General features: G+C 34.8%; 1 protein-coding gene across 11 annotated transcripts in view; it reads right to left on the bottom strand.

Moving 5' to 3' along the window:
* The window catches only part of LOC105255039 (whirlin), a 60,283-nt gene extending 43,125 nt beyond the window's left edge, over window positions 1-17,158 (bottom strand). For 7 of the 11 annotated variants that reach the window (XM_025415147.1, XM_025415153.1, XM_025415150.1 and 4 more), the window contains exons 1-3: window positions 16,938-17,158; window positions 4,024-4,462; window positions 3,255-3,622 (exon numbers count right to left, since the gene is read on the bottom strand). In XM_025415147.1, coding sequence (XP_025270932.1) covers window positions 3,255-3,622; window positions 4,024-4,424 — 769 coding nt within the window. In that variant the 5' untranslated portion in view covers window positions 4,425-4,462; window positions 16,938-17,158. Of the gene's footprint in view, window positions 1-3,254; window positions 3,623-4,023; window positions 4,463-15,063; window positions 15,267-16,937 lie in introns of all 11 variants that reach the window. The other 4 variants (XM_025415151.1, XM_025415157.1, XM_025415152.1 and 1 more) reach the window with 2 other exon arrangements.
* Window positions 17,159-21,542: the final 4,384 nt, after the last annotated feature.

Raw genomic sequence — 21,542 nt, 5'->3', positions numbered from 1 at the left:
AGCTTTCCACGAAGCATTATTGCGGAAATAATTTGATTAGACTCGAATTATAAAGCTCGCGCTAGTTTACGAAGCATTTTAGTAATAATATTATTAATAATACTATAAATGGTAATAAGCTTATATATAAATATATAAATATTTATATAAATTATTCGAGAGCATCTAGTTTCATATAAATATAAATGTATAATATTTGCGCCAAGTATATATATTTAAAACAAAGCAAATTGTGAATTAAATTAATTTTAACAGCTTTTATGTTTCAAATAAAGCTACAATTTCTAGATAAATTTGTTAAAGAGAATAATTATTAAATGTTATTATATTTAAAGTTCTCTTTTTATCTTACCTATAGAGATCTTTACACTCGAAACAATAAAATCAAATATCAATGCGAAAAGAAGAGATCGACGATTCTCTGGGAATTTCAGCATCGTCTGAAACGGATTTTAGTATCACGATCCACGCAAGAGGCAAAAATGCTCTGTCTTGAGAACCGCCTTTTCGGATTTGTGGTTTCACGCTCGATTTCTTGGCGATGATGAAGCTTGTCAAGCAGTGATTTCGCAGCGCGCATCTGTGCAACATTGCGTGCGTGATTAAGCATGAGATTTAACACTCACAGTCTCGCTAGTAACATTAATATAACGGATAAAGTTGGAGATTCATTGCACCTTATTTTGCGTTTTTTTATAACACGATAGTTTTCTAATTTCTTTGAATTTTTTTAAAAGTTCAAAATAATAAAAAAGAAAACATTCTTAATATGTATATTACGTAAGTTTGCGATAGAATGAAAAATATAACATTTATTTCTAATATCAAGAAATATTTGTTTGCAGATGATCGATAAAAAAATACGTGTATAAACTAGTTTAATATTTTTAGATTATTGCATTGTGTTTGTACGTGTCTGTGTGTGTGACGGTTTGATTTATTTTTGAGACTGCGAGGATTAAAAGGCTGTGGACCGTGAAACCGGATCTTGTCGCTTTTGTTATTTTAACGATTTTAAGGCGGCACTCTCGCATTTTTGCTTCATGCAGATCCTTCTCATTTATCAATTGAGAAAATCTTTCTAGAAAACACGTGTTCAAAAACATATAACTTGCGAAATATATAACTTTCAAATGTATTAAAATTTTAGAGAGAATATATTTAAAAATATACAGTCAAAAAGACATCATTTTTGTATATTGAAGAAATAAGTGTTTAATTAGTTATCATTTCTTTAATTGAAATATTTAAATATTTAAGTCAATCATATTTGAATTGAATATTTAAATACTTCAACTAAAAAAATGAAAACTTTTTTTCTTAATAACTTCTTTTTACAAATGTAAAAATGACAATTTTAATGCTGTAATAACTACTTTTCATATTTTGTTAAAGTATTTTGCACCTTTTTAGGAATTGTAAAAATTTATTTCTTTTTAATTGATCATATATATTTCTCTCTTTCTCTATTATTATCATACTTTCAAAAATTATGTATACGAAATGAAAAGACGTAGAATAAAAAGAATTAATTGATAAATTACAGCGATAAAGAACAGTTGTTCAATCAATGTACAAACTTTTTATTTTTTTCGACAATAGAATTTCCAGAAAGATTAGGTAAAACGATGAACTCCGGTCGTTGGAGGTTCGCAACACATTTCGATAGATCGATAACTCATTATCACGTCAACTATCGAATGGCAAACCGGAGTTCTGACCGGAGTTCCATCTCCGCAAAGGGAGAAAAAAAAATAAGGAAATGGAAGAGATCTGTGCAAAACGCGCTTTTTCTTTTTCTATCGAGTTTGCGTGCAAACAATCGTCATTACAACGGAAAACGATGCTTAACGATCGTGAAAATGTTTCCCTGCACTTTCGAGTATCGTCCTCCTCGCGACGAGAAAATCCATTTTCTACTATGGATGTTAATTAAACGTATAAATTTTAATTAGACTTTGTATGTATTACAAATATGGATGAATATTTAGAACAGTTATCTATGTAAAATAAACAGTAATAATAGTAATAATAGTAATAACAGTAATAATTATTTTCGGATTAAAGTGACTGCTCCTAAATTTAACTATTATTTCATAAATTTAATGATATAGTATTTGATTTAAAGAAACAACGCGAAGTAAATTAACAAAATTACTTTTCTATATAATACAATATAATGTAATTAAATATAAAATATAAGAGTAAAATATAAAAAATTAAATTAAATATAAAAGTAATCATGATGATATTATATATTAATTTATGTTAATGTATGTTTCTTTGAGAAGCGTGTGACAATATATGTATATGACAAATTTAGATATGCTGTATAAATGCTAAAAATATATCTAATATTGTTTCCTTATTTAAGTATATTCGCTATCGCGAATAATGCAAATGATAAGATAATATTTTTATGCTAATTATATTCCGTCGCGAGGACGAGGACGGTTCGCCAATTTATGTTGAAGCACGTATAAGCGCAAGGTGTCGAGACACGATATGAGTGCCAACCGAGGTGACTTAGGCACGAAAAAGAAACAGTAATCAAAGATACAAGTTGCCAGCGATAAGTGACAAGCGAGTCATCTGGTATACCGCTCGCGGAATTTTAATATCAAATATTAAGCATGGGGAAAGGAAGCGTAGAGTCTAACGATTGTATAAATTAATAGCTGAATTATTACTTGACGGACCGTTGATTTTTTTATTCTACTGGGATGTACGGTATCGTAGTTTTTTACCTAAAGCTCTTCATCTAAAAATATATACAACTTTTACATTAACGGAAATACTGCTGTAAAAACTGAAAATGATAGATTTATTCCTGATGTTCGGTATAAAGTTCATCCTTTTTCGTTTAGACCTCAATAAAAATTTGATAAAAATTTATGATATCAAGCATTTTTATTACTACAAATCTATAAAACTATAGAGATATATACGATTTATCGCGCGAAAAGCAAATTGGAACATACGACGGCAAATGTATATTCGGTCGGACAAATTTCCGATTCCGAAACGAGCTTGTGTCGAGCGGAACGAGAGGAAGCGCCGACCCGACTGATTTACAGTTAGACGACCCGAGGAACCGGGCGGCGGGACGACCAGACGACTCGTACGGAGCATAATAGCAGCATTCGACGTACGCGACGGCTTGAAACGTGAGGCTTGACTTGACTTATGTAAATCTGACAAGTGCCGAGAACTAATGAGAATAGAGAGTTTAACCCGCTGCTGGGAGAAAGTACCTCGTTCTCGAGGCACGAAGTACGGCGACGGGGGTAGCCTGAAGGTACTTCGGATCTCACCTGCGTCCTTGCCACCCTTCACGCAGATGCCAAAGCCATGGTGAGAGTCCGGCGGATCTCTCGTCATGGTGATTGTCCTTACGGTGAGCTCCTGCAGGCTGAGCGGCTGCGCGATGGGAGACGTGGGCGGATTCCCGGCATTAGTTTGCTGCTGTTGCTGCTGTTGCGATTGCTGGGATTGCTGTTGCTGTTGCTGCGAGCCACCGGAAATAATCGGCGTGCCTCGTGCGGCCGTCACGCTCGCCGGACTGGACGCCGGGGACCTACGATCGCCCTGACGTCGTTCCGAGACGCTATTACCGAACAATCTGCAAGAGATCGAAAATTTATATTATTCTTCATTATTTAATTTACACGTACATGTCATCGATAACTTGGATAAACCCGTGATATTAACGAATTTATTATATAAAGCAAACATTTTTATTCTATAAAGAATATTGCTTATAAAGTTCATCGTCTTAAAATACTCTCAATTATATTGTATAAATTATTTAAATCGCAAATTTTATTAATATTAAATTAATATTAATATTGATATTAAAATATTTAAATTTCGCAAAATTTCAGAAAATGAATTGCACAGCTCAAATTGCGAGAACACAATATCGTGCTAAGCGCACATGAATCTTGGCTTGAAAATCATTGATATAATTCAATTTCGATACGTCATTGAACGTCATCGGCTTCGGAAGCCTATTTATCGTACCTGAGCACCTGTTCCGGGGAAATGGCACCGGTGCCGCCGCCGCCGCCGCCGCCGCCGCCGCCGCCGCCGCCGCCTCCGGCAGTTCCGTGACCCCGATGGGATCTGTAGGGGGTGGCATGCGACGAGTGATGATGGGGCGCGCTGGGCGGCCTCTCGACGATGGTGTAGCTGGTACCGGGTGGACTGTAGTAGCCGCGATGCTGACCGCCATGATGACGGCCGGCGGGGCTGGACTCGAGGTCCTCGGCCTCGTAGCAGCTACCGGTGCCGCTCCGCAGGTAGTGAGAACCACCGCCGCCCCCGCGCAGAAAGTGCGAGGCACCGCTACTAGTAGTGGTACCACCGCCTCCCCACTGCAACTCCTGCAGCTCGGAACCGTAGTCTTCCGTGCTGCTAGCCATGCCTCCTCGGCTGGCGATCGGTCCTCCTTCGGTCACACCTGTCAGCCATCGCGCGATTCCGATTATTAATTAATGTGAAATGAAGGAGAACAGAAAAAATCACGCGCGTGTTTAGTAATGGGGGAAGTTTCAAGGAAATGGAGAAGACTTTTTGAGGACTTTTTCAAGTTGTTTCTAAATTGGTCTTGTTCGGAAATAATATTTTGAAATATAACGTGCAGTAGATTTTATATTTTGATTTAATTAAGTTATTTTAGTGGAAACAATTTATTTAATTTAATTATATTTGCTCTTAAAATAATATATAATTTTGTCCGGAAATATTGTTAAAATTTTTAGATTTATATATTAATAAAAGATATAATGAGAAAATTAATAAGAAAAAAGAAGAAAAAAGAAAATAATTTAAAAAATCTTTTTAAAAAAATTTTCTGACAGAAATTAAGTTATAATACACCAAAAATAAACTTTCAAATATAAAATTATTGAATATAGAAATTTTCACTTTAGAATCCAGCATTCAAAAATACTAGATGATTTCTAAACTTTAAGATAAGTATTTTACATGCTTTTACATTTATAACCATGATATTTTATGATTCAAACGCTGGAAGTGGTTTAAACGTAAAAGCCGCGGCCTGAATTTCAAAAATTCTGGTCAGATCGATCGAGATTCTCGTAAATAAATCAAGAGACACCGCGGACTCCCGGAAGACATTTTCGTGTTAGCAAAGAAACCGCCTCGACATTCAAATGCCACATTAGCGACTGAAAATTTTATTACGTAGACCTCCCTCGCGAAAGCCGCTCTTCGTCAAGCAAAAGTTTCTCGCTCAATTGATATACCAGCGGAAGGCCTAGTTTACAAATTTTCTCGCATAAAATAATAGTCAGAAAAGTCACTTGCACGTTTTTATTTCAAATTTATTTAAAAACTGCGAGAGAGATCAGCTTCTACAAAAATTTAATTTAAAAAAAATCCATATATTGTTTGAATTTTTAATGCAATTTTCTGTAAAACTGCGAATTTTTTTCTTATACTTTTAAATATTCTAAAACAATAATTGTTTCCATGCTAATTTTTTATTGAATTTTTAATTAATTATAATAATGATATAACACAGAGCGAAATTATAAATTAGAATAAACATTAAACGCTTATATTTGTTATATAATTAATCATCGATCTAGAAATTATTTTAAATTTGCGGATAAACATCTGAAAATTATATAAAACATCATACGTCAAAATTTCTTCTCAAAATAAAAAAAAATTGTAATTAAAAATTTCTAATCTAAAGACGAGAGAGTGATATAGTTAGAATTTTTTTTTTAGACATCTTGAGGATGTTTATTCGAATGTTTTCCAAACGGCCACGTCGTGTGTCCACGAAGTAGTACACGAATATTCGCGATTTATTTTTACAACGCGATCGATCGCGTTTTTTCCACTATTGTCATCGGGCTGTCGTGACGCGAACCGATTATATTATCGATTCCCACAAGAGACGGGAACAACAAAGACAATTAAATCTATCGCGGAGTTAGAAACTTCCTTGTCGTGACCGTCTAACGTTTCTAGATAGCATCTTTAACGTGAGACCTGCCGTCGCGTTGCGGCCGCGGTAATGGCATCATTTTCTGGGACAAACCCGCTCTAACGTTCTTAATGGCTTCAGGAAGTCTTCCTTTATCGCCGGAAGAAGGCCACCGGAGATTATCACTGATAATAGGTCAGATAATTTAAATGCTTCATTCTATATTTAAAAATTCTTCGCAAAATTTTGAGAGAAAGTCTTTCAACATTTAGAATAAATTAATTAATCTCAAAATATATTTATCGATAGATATATAAAGAAATTTAATTATCTCAAATAAATTTTTTTTAATAATTAGGTAAAACTCGAATTTGTCAAAGTTTGTAATATTAACTTCTCCAAATATTAAATAAAATGTAAAAATTTAAATAAAATATTAGATTAATTTTTATTAGTCTAATTATATTAATTTGCGTAAAGTAGAATTTATTACTCGGAAAATTAGATTAATTGCTAGTTATATATCATAAGACATATATTTCGATACATGTGTAACTTTTCATATTACTTTCAATTTATGTTATTTTTATAAAATGCGACTGTAGCATTTATATAATATTTTAATTAAAATAGTCATTTTATTTATATAATATAATAGCTCTCTAAAAATTATCATGTATTTTATAACTGTCAGTATTACACTTAGATACAAGGATCGCTGAACAGCTCCATTTGCTTCGGAATTAAATTTCTGTCGTTTCTCTCTCCACCGCCATTTGTACAACAAGACCTCGAGATTGAGTCATTTTCTGCGAAAAAAGAGTCTCTCTTCTTCGACAAGCTTAATACTTCGTGTCACACAATGTCTCCCCTAATTCTTCACCTTCGCCCACAATCGTTTCGCCTGACGGCTCGATTCAACCTTGACACTGAGAAAGGCTCCGTTTGCCTCTCCAGCGGGGGAGGACGGGGGTTGGAAGTCGCCCTCGGCGGACATTCCTGGGGGGGTCGCGCTAGAGAAGCGGGTGGTAGGTGGCTTTGGGGATGTGTGATGGTTGTGTCGTGTGTCCCGTCATGTACGAGGGTGGACCGATCAATACTGCGGCTGAACACCTGAAGCCGACTTCATTCAGTCGACATACCACCCTCCTCCTTCCCCTCGCTTCATCCCCTGTCCTACGCGACCGCTATAACTTTCCTCCTATACTCGATTATAGTATACGTATGTGTTTCCGTAACTATTGGAGTTTGCATTAAAGTGGAATAGTTATAAGAAGCAAAGTTCGTCGTGCGTTAGCCTGATGATGCTAAGATGGAAACATGAAAAAAGAGATTTCAAAATTTTCTCTCCGGGAAAAAAAGAAATCGAGTCCATCTTGGCATCAGGCTAACGCATGACGAATCTTTCACGTTTCCATGAAAAATTGTATATGGAATAAGAGCAAGATGGTAATAATTTTTATTATCTTTAACATAGATTAAATATAAATTAATTTATTAATTAATAAATTTAGATTAAATATAAAAACATAAATTATTGAAGTAATTTAAAAAAAACAGCATTTTTTAGACACACACATATATATATATATATATATATATATATATATATAAATATAAAATTAGAAGCTCGATAAAAATTAAGTAAAAAAATAAAATTAAAAACTTGATAACTTTAAAACTTGATAAAAATTAAATAAGAAATTAAAATTAAAAATATAAAGAAATAAAATTACGAGAGATGCAAAATAAAAACAAATCTATACATAGCATATATTATATAATTTGTCGAAGTAAAAATAAAATATACGCTTTGCTGAAATAAGTATAAAATAAATCTAGAAGCGCATATATAACAGTATATATTTCCTGGAGTAAATTTTAAACATTCTAAATTAAAAATCGCATGTTCTAGTTAAGACACGCGGTTGAAATATTAAAACGGTGATTCTCTCATATATATAACGTATACCACCCATATAGTTGATACATAAAACTTGCATTGCGTGGGATGCGCAAGGATGTTTAGAATTCGGGCGGCTTGCAGAACGAATTTATCGAGGTACTGTCATCGCGGGAAGGATAATTTTCGGGTGGCGCGGCCAATGATAACCAAGTGTCCCGATAAAGGTGAAAGGTGGCGTAATATATTTTGATTATCATTCCACCGTTTCCTCTTGAAGCTACAGAGCCATGCGCGCACGTGCGGAAGACATGAAAGGGTGATTTTTCAGTATTTACCCCTTTTCCCGCGACCGACATACGATATATGTGTATATATCGATTATACGGCAACGCGCACGGCGCAAAAGATATCCGACGATGTCGCTAAATCGTCGTTACCTCGTCGATAAATCGTAAAAATTTACATTTCGGACGAGCGCCTTTTATAATGTTGACAAAAGAGAAACTTTCGCGGGGCGCGCGTCGCGCGCTTTTATGCAAATCTAGACATATCCGTTGGGCGTATCCAAAGAAATGCAAATCTCCACGAGAATGAAGTTACATATCTCCGACACAGAATAGAATAAAATTAACCCACTTAACACAATTCGCGGGAATAACATGTCACACAGCCGTCTCTCTTTCGTCTTTTAATCCCGAGAGAAATATGGAAAATAATATACAGAATTTAAAAACATCTACTTAATTAATAATTTGACAGAATGCATTTTTCTTCAACTTTACTATACAAATGTCGTAAATTTAATTTTGAACATATTTCAGCAAATATTTCTTTTTCTTTGTTAGAAGTAGAAATAGACTTTGCAAAGAATGGCGTTTCGTATATTCATTATGCGCCGAGCTTCGATACATCGTGCATTTCGGTGGCTCGTTAAAAGAGTTTATTTATTACGCTGCATTGTTGCTAGGAAAAAGGCGCGGCACGTGAGGATCGGGACGTGAATTGTGCGGCTCAGGAATCTCAAATTCGCACTCGATCTCGAATGTAATTGCATTACATTCCCGTCACGTCACAATCACCGGCGTTGTGATTGCAGTTAATCCTCTCGCGAGGCGCGCGATTCTCTCGGCTTTTTCAAGAACGTGTCGAGGCGATGGAGCGAAATAAGGACGTCGATTCTCAAAGAATATTCCGCAGGAGTACGATCGCGGAATTCTCGCTCTTGTTAAAGGAAAGTCAAAGGCTTTCCATATACCCGTGAAATTGCGAATCCCATTAAAATCCCTCCCTTCTTGCTGTTTAATCGCAAAATCTTTTGCCATTTTTATTTTTTTCAGCGTTAATATCGGAATCGCAAAGTCCATATTATAATAATGTCGCGAATCAATCTCCGATAATTTGAGGAACATTGAAATACACATGTATAATTCTGCTCTTAAATAATTTATAAAAGAAACACAACATATTTCTACATACGTATTGCACGTAACGTTTTTAAATGTCCTTCTCTCGAAAAATCCGACGTCGATTTATTGAACGGTACGCAAAGAAGGTAAAGTGCATTGAATTCAGCGGTCGTGAGAGTTTCGAATTTGTTTGAGTCAATTAACGATTTTTTATCCGCACTCCACTATGTCATGTTGAACTGAACCGCCGCATCGACTCTACTGACCGTATATACCGGTTATTCTAAAAATAATTCTGGTTCATAGGCATCGCTCCGATAAAAGAGCCGTTCAGATAGTGTACTAGTGCACCTAACCCATTAAGGTTGCGCAGCCTCAATTACGGTGTGAAACACAGAATTAATGCACGCTGATTGCATCTGAGAAATGTGCAGTTGAAACAGCTAACAATAAGAGAATTCAAATAAAGTATTTAAGACGAAATGTTTTCTACAGCACACGAAGCGATAAAGAAATGATCAAGCTTAGCGAAATTCAATGCGATTCAATTTTCTGAAAATTTGAGGCAATTAATCTTGAAAATGGAGAAAAGATTTAATTTTAATTAAATGTTCCTGAAATGTTAAAACGAGGAATTTTGTGGCACGAGACTTTTACAATTTTCATTGAATTTTTAATTTATCAAAAGTATTGAGATTGTGCACATGCTTTTTATATATGTACACAATATTTTTATATGCAACAAGTAATAAATTATCTATAATAGACTTGTACTTCTAATTATTATTCGTAATATTAACATCTCTTTTTTAGAAAATTGTAAAAAATGCATCAATGAAAGCATCGTAAAAGAGGAGTTTAAAATTGGATTTAATTAAAAGCGGAAATATTTCCGTGAAAACTTTCGATTCATCAGACTGTAAACTACAGTCGGCGCGAGTTGTGCATTCTTCCCGCAAGTATTTCACGATTCTCTCCAATATTAAACGTAACACTCGAGTATGCACGTCGAAGGGGGTAATTTCAGACGCCATTCGGCGGATATTGCATTCGACGAGCGGTGGAGCGGCCGAAGGAAGGACGGTGAGGAGGCGAGGAGTAGCCGATGTAGAACGACATGAATTTTCCACGCGGAAATTTCCGCGGAAACCGGAACGCGATGCGGAACGATCGCGCGGATACGCCCTGGACACCTGAGTCTCATCGCGCTTCTACGTCGGTGCATAATACTGCGAGTGCATCGTTAAGTCGGATATGTATGCGTGAGATATTGCGATATTCTTGTAACGGAAGACACTGACCGATCTTTGTTAATCGTGGGGAAATTTATTTGTTTAACAGGCATCGTAAATCGCGTTCCAGAACTATTTGCATAGCGATTTCAGATAGTGTAATCTGAAATTTAAACATCTATGAATTTTACATACATGTATATTTAATAGTCCCCACATTTTAATAGTCCTGAAGAAAATTAATTTTCGATTATTAATATTAATATTAATAATAAAATAGAAATAAATAATAATTACTATAAATAATAATTACGTTTGCATAATAATTTCCTTAATAAATAAATATAAATAAAAATTATAAATAATAATTATTATAAATAATAATTACGTTTGCGTAATAATTTTGCAAAATATTTTATCTTAAAATTTCGTTTTTATTCGTGTCAAATCTCGTCGGATGATAAAATACAATAATTCTACCGATCCAATCGACGCAATACAGTTGGCGGGGACAATTGAGTAATGCATCGGAGATTTTAATCGGGACAGAAATGTACGGATTACCTGACCAAAACATGTGATTGGTTTAATATGTGCAAATTGCGCGCGAGTTACACGCGGCGTCGATGGCTACTCTATTGTGCATACATACGTCTATAAATACACCAGGTCGTCCTATCGAATCCAATCACCCCGACATCGCACGACTGTGCATTGCACGAACGAGCGAGCGAGGAAGCGAACCTAAACCTACCCCGCCCAACCCTTCCGTGTTTCGTGCAAAAGCAATAGCCGCGCACATGTGCGTGCTAATTCAGTCACGAACGCGACCCCCTCAAGGGCACCACTCGAGGATGATTTGCGGGATCTGTCGTCAGTATCTCGATTCGTGTACGTTTCGCGAATTTGTCGCGAATCATTTTGCGAAAAAGATTTTATAAATTAACTCACTTTTTTCTCCTCTTATTTCTATTCCTTGTAACGGATGTGTGATTTGAACAAGTGTTTAAACTACATGTTTCGATAGAAATAGCGTCAATTTTTGCTCGCGGCTGACCGGACGCGATTCCAGGGGGGTCAAATAACGAGCTCGATGAAGTGTGAAAAGTGAATTGGTCACGAACCGAGATCGGTATCTCGAATGATGCGGGCAAGAACGAGTTTTTGCTTCGCGGAAATAAATTGCTTTCGCGTGGCAATTTATGAATATGTTTCGATACACTTCATCGTTTTTTGTCGATTTGTTAATTAAATTTTTTTCCGTCACGGTTATCTCGACGAACAATCGGATCTATGAGATCAATTTGCTTAATCCTTAGAATTCGAGGAAATTAAACTTCAAAGTACAATTTGTAAAGGGGAGACTCGAAAAATTATTTATTTAAAATTAAAAATAAGTTAAATAAATTTTTTTACACATTCTATTAATTATTACATTTAGTAAATTATTAAAAAATAAAAGAAATAAATGAAATATATAAATAAAATAAATGGAATTGGTATTTTTTAATAAGAAAATAATTAATAATAATAAATAGATATATAATAAATTAAAAAATTAAAAATGAAATCTATAGTTAAAAGATACTAAGACAATCAAACTCATTATATTTATTATAATTCGTGCTACAACATTCCATAATTTTTTATATGCGTATCTAATGCAGGCTTGCTTGTTAAGCTAATAATCATTAATTTTGTTAATTTTTTTTTTAGAAATTAAGAGAATAAATTATAAGAAATCTGAAGGCTGCGAGATAATTGTTAGTTGAATAAAAATACTTTCTTCACGTGCCAATGGCATTTTAGCTAAACGTAATTTTCTCTAATCAACGTGGCAATCGGTAACTTTTTCAACTTTACGTCACGTAAAAAGCGATGTTTAGAGCAGGTTGCTTAGGGAAAATAATCGGCATCTTTTCACGCAAGCTCACTTCATTCGCTTTTTCATCCCTCTTATTACCTCTTATTTCTTGCACCAACGCGAATCGCCACTGCATTGCGTGGCAATGCACGTCGCAATGTTGAATATTCAACGAAACGTATGTCCGCAGGTCTAGTAAGTAAAGTAAATTCCCTCTGAAATGCACTTAGCCCCAAAAGCATTGTGTAATTTATTTCGATCACGATATCGCGATATCGCGATATCGCGACCGAGAGCGTATTTATCACAGTACTCATTACGAGTACCATAATACTTGAGTCGAACATTCGCGATGGTGCATATAAAAGTATAATCCACGCCGAGCATATTGCGTATTTAATCAATCTGAATGCTTTAATGCCGTCTTATTGAACTGGCGAGCTTGACGGCAATGTAAATAATCTGAACGCAATTTTTCGAGCATAATGAATAATATCAATTTCGATGAATGCGCACGTCTACAGGGTATATTAAAAATCCATATTAGAAATCCATAATTATCGTGAACGATACATTTGATAATCGCGAGTATAAACAGCCGGCGAATCCATCTATTAATAATACGGGGAGAGACATTTATAAGCAACGCGATCAATGATGGCGTCGTCCACAATGACTTATTTTTGCTGTCGACCCTTTGCGGGTTTAAGAAAGATGATGAAGAAATTCTTTCAGAAAGCAGGATAAAAATGACGCTATAATTATACCGTTGTCAACGTTGCCAAGGAGAGTTTGGCAATATATAAAACACAAAGAAACCTGCAATTTTGCGTAAATAAGAGGATTTTAATCCAAACTTAATGAGTGTCTGTTCTCTCTTTTTTGTTGCAATTAAACGTTTTAATGAATAAAAGACGGTTTTTTCACGATTTTTTAATATTAATTTCGAAATTGAATTAATTACATTTAAATTTAACTAACAACAGTTTAATTACATTAATTCATTATTACACTATATTTATTATATATTTTGTAATGATTACAATAATAGATTCTCTCTCTTTTACTCTCATATGTGAATTAAATATTGAAAATTTCTTATCGTTATTTATTTCAGATTTTACCTTTTTTGAAGATTTTAGACAATTTCAAGACATCGCATTTTTTTATTTATATCAGCTGTTTATTGTTATGATATTTTGTAAACAGTTACTCTCTTCGTATATATTTATTTATTTAACTTTCATTAAATGTATTTAGATTCACATATTTTTTTAAAAAGACAATCTATAAATTCTAAATTTATTGAAAAATTAGAATCATTTAAATATGTGATATCTTCTTCAATTATTATTATTTAAATTAGGAGACCATACAGATTATTTAAAATCACTGATTTTTATTATCCTTATGAAGAATGGAAAGTAAAAATTTATGAGATACTATATTATTACCAATTTTTATTCCACATAGAATCTTCATATATATTGCGCCAGAGAACCTTTTTTTTTTTAGATTTTATGGAAATGCAACTATCGAATATATTTCATCCCAAGCGGTAGGATACCAGAGGGGATCGAATTCAATTTCCCGTGACGTTCAACGTGACTGTGTCACGCGAGTATTCAAAATTTACTGTGCACACACGGACAGTCGAACAGAATGGGATCGAAACTGTTCAAGTTACATTTGTAGCGTTTATGCGTGCCACGTGTGCCACATAAACTCAACATTCAGTCCAATAAACGCGACTCGGAACGTTAATGTACACATTCCGAAGCGAGAAAGCGAAACTGTGTTGTTTGTGTGTATGTGAATAAAGTTGTAAAAACCGGCAGATTCGTCGAGTTTGTTGCAAAACACAATATCCAAATGTATACATAACACAAATCGTATATCTTTCAAATTATCAAAGCCAAGTCTTTTTAAGAAAAGTTCCGAATCGATTTTGATTAAAGTAAAGTTGTTGACAATATTGTGTTTTGTGTGTATTTGCAAATATTGTATTTTGCGTGTATTTGCAAATATTAATTTTTGCGAAAATTTTATTTTATATAAAGTTAATATAAAGCTTTGAATTTCTTTTAATGTTATTAATCGACATATTTTATGATTTATGCTACTTGAATGATTCATTGAGAAGGCGAGCTGAAAAGTTTAATTAAAAAAGACAGTCTTTTCTTTTTCATTAGAATATTCATATAGTTAATATATTTCCAATATTAACGAAGACCTTTTTCTTCCTTATGTTTTTACCGTATAAAAAAATATCATTGATCCTTGCTTTTCAAGCTTATTCTCTCGTCGAAAGATCGAGGTGCGCTCCATTAAGTAACAAATAAACCAGCTATTTTGTAACTATATAGTTTGCAGATATTAAAGATCTTACAAGCTATTTGTAGTGCATCTAAACTTTTTGTAAGATGTATAAAGAAAAACGCATGTGTGTGTTTTAGCAAAACAAAATAATATTCCTCAATAAAAATGACTGTATACACATCATTATTTTTAAATATTAAAAAAAAACTCAAGTTATTTGTTTCAAATCAAAATTTTCTAAATCAGGATTTCACAGAGATAAAATTCATTTGTGATCAAATATAAAAAAGGGCTTTTTTATATTTCTAAATGTTTGGAATTTATCGAATAGCCCTCTCTCAGAATCGGCACAAAAGATCGAAAATTATTCATACCTTAATATTTTTTGAAAGAAAAGTTGTTTTTCGCAGGTCCTGTCACACATAAGGAACATTGTCCGCACCACATAAGCCATCAAACATTTCTCATCCTGCTAAGGATCCCCCAGGAGGATAGCTCGCTCTCTCGGCGAATCACTCGATTACGTTCACGTGGCACGTGCTTGCACGAGTAGCGAAGTACGAAGCGTCTCTTCGTCCTGGAAAAAGGACGAGAAGGAAGGCGTCGCGTGTCGGCGTCTGCCAACTTACACATATGTGTAACATGCATACGGCCGTATTAGTTATTAACGCGACCGCGAGCGGCCTTTTTTCCCATCCACACGAGGGTGTGCTCACGCAGCACGTCACGGGGATCGATCCTCGGCCACGAGGTCGAGGGCTGAAAAGTGTTACGAGAGAGAGGGGGGGGGGAGGTTGTGCACAGGCTCTGCCTTCTTCTTGACCGAGGCAGAGCCGAGGAACCGCCCTTAACCCTATCAAATTTTTAGTCAACCGCATCAGCAGTTTTCCCAAAGATATCGTGATGGTGAACGAGAACGATAACGGAGACAATAAGCATTTCTTGAACGGTTAAAATACATCAGGTAGAAGGTCAGAATTTGAGATATTAAACGAACTTAAATTGTCCCTCGAACATTCTTGAGACTTTCTTCGGTTTGTTTTAACTCATTTCTGAGCTTTCGATGAGCTTGCGATATGATGCAAGTATTATGTCTTGAGGAAGTAGAATGATTCCATCTTTTAGAATAAATTATTAGCAACGTGATGCAATGCCTTTTAAGGGAACAATCCCTTAGTTTTGAATCTCGATGCTAAGATTAACGGGAATTATTTATAATAATAAACTGGACGATGTCACAATGTTTTGGATCGTCATTTTTAATAATTTCCCGATAATCATTTAATTTTAATAATTAAAGTTTTTTGGAGATACTAATTTTAAACTTCAATTCATCTCAATGTTAAAGACTTATTAATCAACTCTATTGCTTTTCATTGCTTTTGCCAAATTTAAATACGCCAATCGTATCCTTCAAGTTCGTTGAAAGAGACGCAGCAGATACCCTGCTCCGATTAGCTCGATATTTCTAAAGCTGGTATGTCGCGATCTTACTTTCTAGAGGCGATTGTTGCCAGTGGCAATATTTTTCAAGGCAACACTTGATGCTACCCCACAATCTCCAAGCCAATTACCACATAAGCTCGACTACTGCTATATTTTTAGAATCGGAACATCTCGGCGAAAGCTTCTAACCACGGAGAAAAACAACTTTAACGAAACATAGTAATATAACTTGATTTGTAATTAATTAACCGACTGTGCTCGAACGCAAATATTGCGATGTCTAATTTAATATTGTGAACACTTTAAACATACCATCTCCAGCGTTAATATTACCTCCTGTAAGTTTATATCAGAGATAATATTTTTCAAGACAATAGGATTGCCGCTCGTGACCCGTGCGTTAATATAATCATTCACGAAATCGATATAATCTTGTATAATAATTGACGAAATCCCGTTCCCGCGAAAGGATAAGCGACGCGAAAGCAGCGCTCGCGATTTAAAGAGAAAAAGAGGGAGAATAACGTACAACGCACGGTATTGCCATTTCGTTTTGTTTGCTCGGCACGACATCTCCTTCTAGAGTCCCAAGTCGGCGGAAAGTAGCACGGGAGCTTTCAAAGATGGCTAATTCTACGCGTTGTCCATTCCTTCACGCGACATACGGAAGCTCGGAGAAGGTGGAGACAAAGATAGAGATAGATAGATAGATAGAAAGAGAGAGAGAGAGAGAAAGAGAGATAGATAGATAGATAGAGAGAGAGAGAAAGAGAGAGAAGGTGGACCGATCGAAGGCACTCACGTCTCTCATCTCGAGGCCGCGGCAACGCGCTCGCGTGCGAGCGTCGTCGTTCCAGCGAGTCCGGCACCAATGACTATGATGACGATGACGGCGACGACGACGGCGACAGGAAATGAACGCAATAGTGCGACGCGCGATGCACTACTTGCTGCTGCTGCTGCGGACGCGCACGTCGGTCGATGTGCCAGGCGCATCGCCCCAGCAACAACCACGGCACGAAGCTCACTACTGGCTCATCGCCGGGGGTTGCCTTCGAGTTCACCGGCTTGTCAGGGGGTAAAGAGGTGGAGAGGGCCGATGAGAAAGGGTAAGAGGTGAAGCGATGAACGTCGCGACGTCTGTCGGCGTTCGAGAAAATCACCCCCTGAGCAAGCGCGGGGTGTCGATGCTTGATTGGAGGGTGACCTCCTGGTGACGGGGGTGGGACTGTTGTTTCGATATTGGTGATTCTTTTAAAAGAAAGGCAGTCACATCGTTTAACACAATATTGTATCTTCAAATCTTTCGAAGTAAATTCTATTCTGTATATTTATCTATTACATTTCATTTTTTTATTGTTAAATTTTTTTGTAATTTCATATGTATATATTTGTTTCCCGTAATTGATTGTTTATGATATTATTATAAATTGTCTGAAAAATGATTATTTATTAGATTCTTTGATTCTAATATTTTTTTACAATTGTTTCAATATATTTTATATCTATTTTCTCATGTCATAAATTGATCCTTTTTAAATCTTTTTAATTATTTTATTATTAATTTATTATTAACTTATTTATCGAATAAATTATTTATCGCAGGAGAAATATTAATTTTTCACACAATTATTAATCAATATTATTAATTTGATGAGGCATTAATTTAATGAAACATTAAGATTAATTTAATGGAACATTAAGATCCTTTGCGAAAATAATGAGAGACGCGCGGATTTAATTTCAGATGTAATGGCCCGTTACGGTAAATTAGAACGGATACTTGGCAGACGTAGGGAACGCTCGTTACATATGGCGAGAAGGAATTCATTTTCGATATTAATTAAATCCGTTATCAGAATGCATATATCCAAATTCCTCCGTTTCATTACGTCTCTGACGTCGTCGGGTCGGCCTTGAACCACTTAGCAAAACCAATCGCACTGATAACAATCTCGGTATCTGGGTGGTGACTCTTTCCATGTTTAGACCAACACACATATCGAGAGAATGTTTGACGGAAATGAAGCAGTTTTGAATTATCTCTGGATAAAGATAGATTGCTCTAATTTAAATGTCGCGATCAGAATTTCGATCCAAAAGTTAAATACGATCATGATTTAATTATGTTTTACGTTAGATACAAAAATAATTACTTCATAAAATTACGAGTAGATTTTAATAAGAGTCAGAGATTTAAAAATATGAAAAAAAAATAAACTAAAACTATATAGAAATTAATTTGGATTAATCATTTTATTGGACAATTGTGTTTGTTTATAACACACACATTTTTAATTTTTCTAAGTTATTTGAATTTTACTTGAATTTTTTTCCGCTATTCTATTTTATAACGAAGTGGCTTCTGAAAAAAATTATAAGGCTTCCGAAAAAAGGCTTAAAATAAATCCTTCTTATCGGACTGTCACTTTACTCTAGCCTGATACTTTTCATTTTATTTCACTTAATCATGTTCTTGAATATCGTAAAGCTATAAGATCGGTACGATCTTCCAGGCTGAAGCTTTCGACACTTTTGAATAATCGTAGAACCAGTAGACGAAACCATTAATTTTGTTCAGCTCAGAGCCCTTTTATTGGCCTGTAATTTCGAACATTCTCACCTTGCGGGAGATCAACAGGTTTGCGTGTCGGATGTGCCGACACGCCGGAAGTCCACTCGTCGGTTACATGAAATCATTCCGCGCGATACCAATCAGCTTGATCTTTCCATAAGATAAAAGCCGCGAAAAGGATCTGAGCGAGAGAAACAGTCCTTTATTTCTCTTTTACATTACGATATTGACCTTTAATCCTCCCTCGAGCGATCTTGACACCTCCTTAAATGCGACTTTTCTTTTACCGCCATTTTTAGAATACATCTTCTCGTTTCTAATTAACATATTTGAAACTAAAGAGGGTGACTAAGATATAAACGGTATGGAAATGTGTGAAATTAATGAGAAAGGGAGAAAAGCTATCGGAAATTCCGTTCACGAGATCGTAAACGAGTTAACGGGTGATAAAAAGTGAAGGAGTAGAGGATAGAAATCGACGGGGCGTTGAATCACGGTAACTTTACGATCGAGAGGGGTTATCGAGGGGACGAAAGGTGATGAAAAAACGCACACAACGTGTAAAAGTGTAGGCCATCTATTCTCACTTTTGTCAGGTCGTACTACATACAGCTTCGTCCTGGCGATCTCACTCTCCTCTCTCCGTCTTTCGAGGAGTCGTCTACGTAAGAAATATACAGCTAATTAGACAAACATATATACGAACAAGAAGGGAAATAAGTACAAAAAAATTGCATAAGACTAACGTCTCGGGGAAACCTTATTCGAGCTAACAGATCGTCGGGATACTCGACCACGTTTGTATTTTTGCTCTTTCTCCTTTTCTTTCGGTTTTTTTTTTTTTCATTTTTTTGCGTATCTCGCGCAGCTTCGTAAAAAATGTATTAATGTGAAAAATTGCCCGGCCGATATGATGAAATGGAATGATTCTTGATTAACTGATTAACACACGGATTTCGATTCAAACGAAGGTCCACCAGCAAAAACCAGGCAAGTTTACTTTTTTCGATTATTTGAATCGTTCATTATTTAACGCTCGCTTCAATAATGGTGATAACGAACGAGATACAAAAAAGGTAATCCTGCTTCAAAATTTAATTGCCTTGTAATTATCAAATTTAAAATCAGTTGAAGAGAAATATAATTTCAGCATCCTGCGTATTTATTTATTTAATATTGAAATATTATTTTATTACCTATTTGATTTACTGTATCTTCATTACATATAATTATGTAAATCAATTGCTTTTTAAAACATCAATTGTTTTTTAAAACATTTAATTAAAGTAAAGTAAAGAATTTAAAAACATAAATTATAAGAGCCTCTACTTTAAACTTATAAAGCATATTAATTTTTGCTTTGTTTTGATTTATATACAAATATTTACAAAAACCATTTTTAATATAAATTTTTACGCAGAAAACATGTTTAAAATATATGCATATGTTACAATTTTTAATATATATTGATATTCTCGCTGATTTACGCTATAAATTCGTGCAAATTTAAAGAAATTAAATTAATAATGTTACAAAAATATAGATATAAATAAGATAATATATATAATAATATAAATTTTATTCTTCTATTATATAATTATATTTTTATTAAAATATTTCAAATTTTTCCAAGATTTTTCCAATGGAAAAAAATGAATATATCTGATTTCTACGACAGTATTTTATTTTAGTGAGTTAAAAAATATTTCTCGTACCGATGGAAAAATATAGACTTGCTTAACAAACTTTTATTTCTATTTCGTCGCCTCGGAATAAAATAAAACTTCTTTTCGTTCTTGTATATTTTTCCCGAACTTTTCAATAATGTAAAAAAAAAGTGGACTTGTCTGATCAGTGGCGGTCGACCCTCTCTATTTCGTCGCAGAAAGTCGAAAGAAAGAGATTCTCTTATCACAGAATTTTTTGCCTTTGCGAAATTCATCGGATAAATTCGCAAGAAGGACAAAAGGACAGAATACACGATGAGGGCAGTTCTCTAAAATCTCTCTCTCGCGGTTCCCCCCCTTTTTTTTTACTTTAATACACGAGAGAATAGCGATAATAATTGACAGGTTTCATATGAGAGCACACGAAGGCCCCCTTCTTGCTTGGTCGAGTTTACCGCGCGTTAAACAGCAGTTATAATTATTCATAAGGATCACAACGATCCGTCGACGGAAACGCTCGCGCCTGTCTCTTTTTAATTATCTATAATCTCGTTTTCGTTCGTGAAAAAACACACGTGTTGTATGTATAGTGTATGTACACGTACACACGCGCAAAGTTCCGTTGTAAGCGCCCGTTATTCTTATTACACAATTAACGCTAAAACGGTAATGCTGTCTTAAATAACGAAAACACCTTGTGCATTACTCTGACACAATTATTATTCCGTAACATATCGTCCAAACTAATTACTATGTCAGACAAATAACAGTCGCAAGAGTAAGAGACCATATTTTAATGTAAAATATGGTTTTTCAATAATAAACAAAAAGAGATAACAAAAAGTCCTAATTATTTAAATATAATAATGATTTTATAATATTAAATATCATGTTTATGTCAGATAAATATCACTCGGGATCGCATCGCGTAGTTAGCGCTAAATGTGGCTACTAATGAAGAATAAAAATGAAGCGATATTTTATAAATGTCCAATTATCTCTCGATGACCTTCCGTTATTTTTCAGTTGATTTTGATGAGACCAGTTAGACAAATAACGAGATCATAGAGAAATCGTGCTTAATATTATAAATACTTCGATAATAAACGTGACGTTAAAGCGGCAAGAATACGGGGCCCATGCTTGTGCGATGCATCATCGTGGC

This window comes from Camponotus floridanus, unplaced genomic scaffold (genome assembly GCF_003227725.1).
Source record: "Camponotus floridanus strain SB8 unplaced genomic scaffold, Cflo_v7.5 scaffold99, whole genome shotgun sequence".
Classification (NCBI taxonomy): Eukaryota; Metazoa; Arthropoda; class Insecta; order Hymenoptera; family Formicidae; genus Camponotus; species Camponotus floridanus.
This window is presented reverse-complemented; position numbering and strand designations above follow the sequence as displayed.